Here is an 8,861-nt window from a genome sequence, read left to right on the forward strand (position 1 = left end):
GAGCAGAGCGTTTCACACCAAACCGCTCTGAATGAATTTGTTTACAAACTAACCATTTAATTATGCCACATTTTTGAAGAAACAGTGGAATACCCATTTAAACATTTAAAATCCACCCCCCCTTTGGTTTGTCCACTATAATTCAGAGCATTGTGAATCGTGACTAATTATGCATTATTGCAATAATTTTAGACAAATTTGGCCTCCGGCTAATCGTGACTAATTATTAATTTACTCCATCATCTACTCATTTAATCACTCACTCATTCATAAAGCCCCAAGGAGGCTGAAACTGCCTCCTTATTTGCCAGCTTGTTTTTTCCAAATGCTCCGTTCCACCTTAAAATGCAGGCGCCGGGGTGGACGGGCAAGCTCCAACCATAACCGGGCGAATGCGAAGCCACCTTCAGCCTCATGGGGAAACGTAGCCGCTAGCGTTTTATTTATCCAGCTAAAATACCTCCAGTTATGTTTAAGGAACGTTGAAAGGTAATAAACCCCTGTATACATATATAAATTAAGTTTATTATGCTTAGGTATGAAGTTAAGAACGTTAAACTAGTGTAAGTGTTTAAAAACTTGATAGCCGTTCAGTTTGTTTTTAGCATTAGCATTAGCATTAGCAGGCCTGGACCGAGACCCCGGTTATTCCTGATGAGCCATACCGGCCCAAACGCGTCACGTAGCGGCCGCGCTGCTGCTCATCCATCGCCAGTTAGTGTCTGAAGATCGGGGACTCGCAGAACCTAAACTTTCAATGTTTATTGAACTTCGTTTGTGTCCTCCACAATAGTTTCTAATAGTTAAGATAACACGCTTTAAGTTATAGTTAAGTACTACTTTTAAACCGCTGTAGTTAAACATTTTGCCTAAGACGATTGAACTAAAGGGCCTCCTATTTTGGTCCGCTTAACAATATTTGTTTGATTTTATGTGTTTAAAACAGTAAGTCAGTTTTACACAACCATTTCCCAGTCCCTTACAATGAATCAGGCAGGTTTTTTGCGGTTATTTTAAGACTGATCTGTGTAAACGTGCTGTTTTATTAGGCTGTTGTTTATTGTGCCTCACTTAAAGTCAAGGCAGAAACTCTGTTTCCTTCAAGTCCTCCTCAGAAGTTCGTACTTACGACTTAGGAGGTCTTAAGCACGACTTGATTTGTGCTCAGGTGGGTTTGGTTGTAAATCGTATAGATACACTAAAAATGATGTTTTTGGTTTCTGTCATTAATGAGAGTCTATCTGAGGTTATGAGAAGAACGATGTTGTTGTGTAGTTGGAAATATCAGATAACGTGCTTATATCTGTATTTGCATGTGTGGATGGTTTTCAGTGATGGACAGTAACTAAGTAAATGTAATTCGTTACTGTACTTAAGTAGTTTTTTCATGCATCTGTACTGAAGTTTCTCCATTCTGGGCGACTTTTTCCTTTCACTCCACTACATTTCAGAGTCTAATATCCGACTTTTTCCTCCTACATTTTGAGAAATCTGTCGTTCCTTTTGGTTTCTGTGTGTATAAAAACGTAACATGTGTGTATAAAAACGTAACATGTCATGGTAAACATTACGTAACATGTAGATGGTAAAAACTAATGCCTGAGAGAGGAAAGTGGAGTGACGTGTTGGAGTGACAGAAAACCAAAATCAGTCCTGTTCTATGGTGTTTGGGACTGCAGGATTTTGACTAAGCTATCAATACCTTAGTTAGCAGGACTGGGTTTGGTTCCAGCCAAATTCTGCTTAAATGACCCTGCTTGGAGGATATCTGAGAGCGCAGAGATGACTGGTGTCAGAAAACCAGTCAGTGACCCCTCTACAGTGATGGACAGTAACTAAGTAAATGTAATTAGTTTCTGTACTTTAGTATTTTTGGTGTATCTGTACTGAAGTTTCTCCATTCTGGGGACTTTTTCCTTTCACTCCACTACATTTCAGAGTCTAATATCCGACTTTTTCCTCCTACATTCTGAGAAATCTGTCGTTCCTTTTGGTTTCTGTGTGTATAAAAACGTAACATGTCAAAACGAAAGAAGCGCAAAGCCAGAGCACCAATCAGGGCCCAGCGGTCACTTTGTTTAGAGCTGGTTTTGACCTGTTGGTCATACCGACCCAGTGCAGCACGCGGTTCAACGTCAGCGCAGCAGCGTAAAACTTTGGGAGAGTCTGTTCAACATAAATGATGAACTAACCTAACTTTGTGTAAATAGAGCTCAATATAGAAATATGTCCACATATGCAGTCGAGACTGACGCGGCTTTTTTCTGAATTTCTACAAACACCATTTCATAGTAAATGAGTTTGGGCTGGTTTATATTTATGAACAGACGCCTACAGATCAACATAGTAAAGGAGCTCATCTGTGATCCTGAGTTTAAAGCCAGTTTTTATTCAACTTAAACTTGGAACTAAGTTGTAAATAAATCTGAAACTGAAACTTTGCTTGTGTGTAAAAAGTGATTTCAGAGCCACTCGGTTCTCCCTGATGGAAACTGTTTACCTTCAGTGTTTTGTGCTTCTGATCATTTTAATAGACGTCAGCGTCACTAATTAATGACGTTCTATTAAAAGACTGGTTTACCAAGAGAGACGCTGGAGGACTTTCACCTGAAATGAGTTCATGAAGCCAGTCTGGTTATAAAAATGATAACAGGACATCAGAGCCAGAATTACTCTTTTAGTACTTTTACTTTATACTTAAGTACATTTGAAGGGAAATACTTCAGTACTTTTACTCCAGTGGAGGTCTAAAGGGAGGAACTTTTACTTTTACTGGAGGAATATTTTACCTTTGGGGGTCTCTACTTTAACTCAGGTACATGATTTGTGTATTTCGTCCACTGCTGATGGTTTTAGCCTGCAGTGTTAAGGGTGTGTATAAACGAAATACAGCCAGTTTATCGGCGGCTATCAATGCTTTTTTTGCTGATGCGTCCCCAGCTCGGGGCTCATTAATTTACCACTAGTATATACAGGAGGTGGAGGTGTTCATGTGCATTCATCTCATAAATCTAATGTTTGACAGGACTGGAAGGCTGCATAACTTCGTAAATTGTGGTAGGCTGAACAGGCCTGGCTTTTGTGACATCATAAAACCAATTGAAGGCTGTTTTTGCAGCTTTTAACTGTAGGAGAACTTAGTTTAGACTGTTGAAATAAAGTTTTCTTTCTTCCCCCTGCAGGTTTGGAGGATGAGCAAGAGCCGTGGCACGAAGAAAAAGTTGCCCCCAGACAAGGCGGAGACCACAGAGATTTTTGACCAGGTGGTTGTGGAAGAGGTCAAGCAGCTCTTCAGCAAAGTGAGAACGTATAGTCCTCCACCTGGAGCAGAATGGACCCTGCCTGATCCCAGTGTGGTGCTACGTGACAAACCGTTGTGTCATCCACGCCTACAGGTGCTGAAGCAATCCCTAAACGAGGTAAAGAATCAGCTCAGTGATAAAGATTTGGCCGTGTGGCACCAGCACACCTGTTCCACCAATCGAGCTGGCACCGTTACGGCCCACCTCCGAACCGTTGCCAATGCAGAACTTTGCACTCAGGCTTGGGCAAAATTCTACGAAGTGCTGGGCACCTTCGACTTGCTTCCGGACACGGCGCTGCAGATCGGCGAGTTGAACTCCATCCACTTGTGCGAGGCTCCTGGAGCGTTTGTCTCAGCCCTGAATCACTTCCTCCAGACCAGTGGGCTGCACTGTGACTGGACCTGGGTTGCCAACACGCTGAATCCATATAATGAAGCCAACGGGAGGAGCTGCACTATTGCAGACGACAGACTCATTGCCCACACCCTGCCTTGGTGGTTTTTCGGCTCTGACGACACGGGTGACATCATGTTGCAGAAACATCTGCTGGAGTTGCAAGGGTTTGTTAGCAATATGCGCAACGTGGACTTGGTCACTGCGGACGGCAGCTTTGATTGTCAGGGTGATCCAGGCGAGCAGGAGAGTTTGGTGGCCCCGTTACAGTATTGTGAAACTGTTTGTGCTCTACTGTTGTTGGGACCTGGAGGCTCATTTGTCTTGAAGATGTTTACACTGTTTGAGCATTCATCTGTTTGTCTCCTCTACCTTCTGGCCTGCTGCTTTTGCTCTGTGCACATTTTCAAACCTGCCACTAGCAAGTCTGGAAATTCTGAGGTCTACATTGTGTGTTTGGGCTACAAGGTTAAAGAAGTTGTGCGTCCTCTGCTATCAAAGCTGATCCGTAACTACGGTCCAGACATGGCGTCCACGGCAGCTCTGTTTCCAAACAGCTGCATTCCGGATTCTTTTCTCAGGCAGCACGTGGAGATCTGCACATTTTTCCACTCGCTGCAGGTCAACACCATTCAAGAGAACCTGCAGCTCTTTGCCAGCATGAGTGCTGAGCAGCGCGGGTGCCTGGACCAGCTCAGGGATTGTGCTGCACGTTTCTACGTCCAGCAATTTCAGGTGAGGGTGGGAGGTCTGAAGGTAAATTTGTTTAAGTACATCAGCACATCTGGAACAACAGCGTGTGACATAAGAACAGATATGTAGTAGGAGTATGGTAAAGTATTGGGGGGCAGTCGTGGGCTGGAGGTTGGGGAACCGGCCCTGTGACCGGAAGGTTGCTGGCACCGACAGTCCCTGACTGAGGTGTCCTTGAGCAAGACCCCTAACCCCCAATTGCTCCCCCGGCGCTGTGGATAGGGCTGCCCACCGCTCACTGCCCCCTAGTGTGGGTGTATTCACTAGTGTGTATGTGGTGTTTCACTTCACGGATGGGTTAAATGCGGAGGTGGAATTTCCCCATTTGTGGGATTTAAAAAGTATCACTTAACTGCAGTAGTGCTGCAAACTTCATTTAGAATGGTTTCATCTCTGCTGTATCCATTTATCAGTGTCTGTGGTGCTGTCATTTAAAATGAATTCGACTCCAGAAGATCCAGAGTTGAGCATCAGTGTGTTGGACTCCCAAGACAAGCGAAAATTAAACAAACCTTTTAACCAAATACATTCATTAAACATTAACCATTAATCAGCAACTACATAATCAGTTAATCATCACTATGCCCAGTACGGGCAGAAAAGATCGGTCACTCTTCCTTTTAGAAAGTGTCAAGTCTGGTGTTGCTGTTTATTGTTTGTTTTTAAGTAGTGTAATTTTTACAAATCATCATCCAGAAAAAAAGTGTCTCTGAAATGACAACTTCATCGGAGAAGGCAAAAATGTTCTTTACCCTCAAGTTAATGTAATGAGACTTTATTCCACACAGCATTGGAGCATTTACATTGACATTCATTGTGAGATTTTCACAAAATTATGTACTCAAATTATATTGGAACATAAAAGAAAAAGGAGAAAAAATTGGGAGGGAAAAACGGTGGCATAACACCACAGTGACGATGTTGAATTAGAAACAGTCATTGTGTTTTTATAGCCATTTAAAAAAAGTTCCGTCCTGCTTGTGCATTTAATATTTCTCAGAAAAACGAGTTGTCTTTTTGGTGTATATATTTTTGAAGTATTATAGTTTCTTCAAATATGAAGTTATATTTTGTGCCACATTAGGTGCAGTTCCTTCCAAGGAAACGCTGGGTGTGCCGAGGTGGCGCGATGAACTGGGGAAAGCCATGCCAGAGGAAGCAGATGGGGTCTTTCAATCAGCGTAAGGAGATGCAGTTCCTGCAGTGGAAGCAGCGCCTCGCCCAAGGACCCTACTGGACGTGGGTAGAGGAACATTGCGGAGGCACTGAAGGTCATGAGTTTGTCTTAAATGGCCCGTTAATTGAGAGCGATTTAGATGCTTGGTTTATACGTGTGGGAGCTGCTCTTCCAAAAGTGTGTAGCTCCACTTTCTGTGAGCAGGACTTGTTGGATCTTCTCAGTGAAGCTCTAGAAGAGCGTGCTGTTAGCTCAGATGGACCAACGTTGGCCAAAACTACACCAGCATGCAGCTCCTGCAGTTTTCAGTCTCCTGCATCCATAGTAACTGAGGTCTGCAACCTTCCATATGTTACTTCTTGTTTGGTGGTGGGAAACCCTTCCTGGCAGAAGATGGCTTTTTCAGGGAACATTCTTCAGCCACAGTTTTGTCCAGGACCTTGCTACCCAGAGCTGTTTGTATCCACTCTATATGATGGACATGCAGATCTACAGCGGATGCTCCTGAGCAGTGTGCTTTCAGCTTTGCGTGGCCTTGGTGAAGGATCAGCGTTGGTGGTTCCATTGTACTCCGCTTTGACCCGTTTCACGGCGTCTTTGATCCTCACTCTTCACCTGTGCTTCCACTCCATTAGCTTCCGCTGCCCGTCTGCTGGACCTCCTGCAGTGCTTCTGTGTGCTGGTTTCTCCAACTTCCCCAGGGCTATCACCGTCCTCCAAGAGGTTTTGGATGAAATGACAAGGCTAGAGCAGGGCAGGCAGCTTCTGCAGTTTGCACCAATAGAGGAGCTGACTAGAGGAGCACTGCCTCACTTTCTGTCCAGCCTCAATAACACCATCATGAGGCAGCAGCTCCATATACTAATGCAAAATGAGCAGAGCAGATAGCATCGTCCGTCTGAGCCACTAGTGGTCAGTACCATTTTATTGAAGGGCTACACAGTATAATTTTTTTTTATTTTGCGTAATTAAATAGCCAAGATGTGAACAGAGGCATTCAGAGTGGTTTTGTATGTAAACACATACTGTTATAGCACTAAGTAGTGTGTACTTTGTAGAACTCTATTTTAAAACAGAATACATAAGAGTAACATTTTTTATTTAAAAAAAAATATATAGAAGTTATTCACTTGACTGACACTAACATTGGTTATGAATTCACTGCCTGATGTCTGAGACACTGTTTTACGATAGTTTTGAAAAGTTTTTTTTGGCCTAAAATGTATTTTTATTTTTTTTTTTATATATATAGGGCTGGGCAATATGACTTTTTTATTTTTATATATAATGTGTATAATAATTTTAAATTTTTTTTTTTTCTGTTCCAACTGGTCAGACTCCTGAAAAATCTAATATTGTGACGTATTGTAAAACTTCCAATAAATTATCACAATATTATATTTTTGCCATATTGCCCACTTATTATTTCTCCCAAAAGAAAAATGATTTTCTGATTTGGGTCTATTTGTGTTTAGAGATATTGTGACCCCTGGTTCCGGTCACCTCCACTGTAAAGAAATGAGTTGATATGTTTCACTGCAGTGAACCATTTAACATCAAACCACTCTGAATGACTTTGTTTAAATCTCAGCAATATAATTATGCAGTAGTGTTTTTTTTTTTTTTTTTTTTTTTTTTTAAATATAAAGGGAAATCGCTAGATTCCCTCTTTAATCCCCTTAAATCAGTAACACAACTTAAGCTTTTGCAGTAGTGATATTGGTTAACAAAATAATAATTAAAAATATATGCACACATAATTTATTGTGCAAGCCTAGTCATGACCACACTTTACAAATGAGATTGTGACTTGATCTGTTTTCAGTAATCAGGGCATTCACATGGTTCAACACTTGTAAATAAGACTGATCGGGCCCCATGTGACATCAGATGTTCAATCGGTATTTATAATTTATGCAACGCATGCTGATTGAGAGGCGGAGAGGTGTTCTAACCATGCTGATATGTCACCTTATCATCACTGCATCGCTCCGCTGAGATGCCGTTGCTAAGCAACCACTTTGACAGCTGTAGGAGACGCTCGAGCCATTTGAACGTTTTTGCTTTGCCGAAAACAGACACTGTTAAGATCACATTTGACCGACAGCCGATTTGGTCCGACTCTGAAGACGAGACGACACTAAATTCCCAAACCGTCGTCACCACTGAGCAGCTTTTCAGTCGGCAGCTGTGACAGAAGAACGGCTGAACAACCTGGAATCAGCCAGAAATGAACCCAGACGTGTCTGATCTTCAGAGTCTGACCAAATCAGACTGAGCCGTAAAACTGCCTCAATAAAAAACAAAGCTGCTCAGTTGTGGTGAATTTGGTGTACGGAGCTGGAGTTGCGGGCTGGGCAGCGAGTGGGCGGAGCTCGTTACTCTGATATAACAAGCAGCTCGTTAAGGCGCTATAATTTGGTGGAAGGAACTGAACGTTAAAACGTTAAATGCCACCTTCACGGTCCAATTTATTACTTTCTTTCTTTATTTAACTGTTGTATTAAAGCAAGAGAACACTCAAGGTCGTGTTATCGCAAAATAAAATCACAGCCGTGACGTTATTTCACGATAACACGTTCCCTCTCGTGTTTTATTGCAGCATATAGCAACACAACTGCAGTGTATTTAGTTCGTCATGCAGCCCTAGAACCATTCTATCGTTTCTTCACTAACTCGCCTACCGTCTCTCAGGAAGGGCTCACGGTTAAGTTGAGTCCGGTGTGCTAGAGCAGGAGACTTACTAGGATTTGGGTTGGGAATGTTAATCTAGAGGGGGGGGGGGGTCCACACTAGGACTGAGCAATATAACAAAATTGATCACTATTATAATAAAATGCGTCACGGTATATTTTTCTGTGGATGTCAGCCACACAGAAACAAAGAAACTGCCTGATTGATGATTTAGATGCAGAAGGACTGCCATCACAAATATTACCTCCTATATTACGTCTGTAAAGACCAGACTTGCCTACAATTTGACTGGTCAGAACAGAAAAACGTGTGCACAGCACATAACACTGGACATGGCTGCGAAAATGTGTCTAATGTGAACCTCCTCTCATTTTCCTCATTAAGCTGAGCTAATAGTAGTTTGCCTCCTCAGACTGTTTTACTTTAACTTTGGGGAGGGTAGCGGGGGGGGGGGTTATACATTTATATTTGCTATAAATGACAGGAGGTATTTTTCTGTTTGATTAACACAGATCAACAAAGTAAATTCTGTATTCTTT

At 42.3% G+C, this 8,861-nt stretch overlaps 1 protein-coding gene across 1 annotated transcript; it reads left to right on the plus strand.

Annotated features, from left to right (window-relative positions):
• Nucleotides 1-364: 364 nt before the first annotated feature.
• cmtr2 (cap methyltransferase 2) lies at nt 365-6,846 on the plus strand. The gene is made up of 3 exons (XM_017718157.2): nt 365-489; nt 3,183-4,433; nt 5,536-6,846. The coding sequence occupies exons 2-3, from the start codon at nt 3,192-3,194 to the stop codon at nt 6,514-6,516; spliced, it is 2,223 nt and encodes a 740-aa protein (XP_017573646.1). The 5' UTR covers nt 365-489; nt 3,183-3,191; the 3' UTR covers nt 6,517-6,846.
• The last annotated feature ends 2,015 nt before the right edge of the window (nt 6,847-8,861 follow it).

This window comes from Pygocentrus nattereri, chromosome 15 (assembly GCF_015220715.1).
Source record: "Pygocentrus nattereri isolate fPygNat1 chromosome 15, fPygNat1.pri, whole genome shotgun sequence".
In the NCBI taxonomy this organism is placed as follows: Eukaryota; Metazoa; Chordata; class Actinopteri; order Characiformes; family Serrasalmidae; genus Pygocentrus; species Pygocentrus nattereri.

Coding starts and splice junctions, on each gene's coding strand:
- cmtr2 (XM_017718157.2), top strand. CDS start 3,192: ATGAGCAAGAGCCGTGGCACGAAGAAAAAGTTGCCCCCAGACAAGGCG. Junction 4,434..5,535: donor TCTACGTCCAGCAATTTCAG/GTGAGGGTGGGA, acceptor GTGCCACATTAG/GTGCAGTTCCTTCCAAGGAA.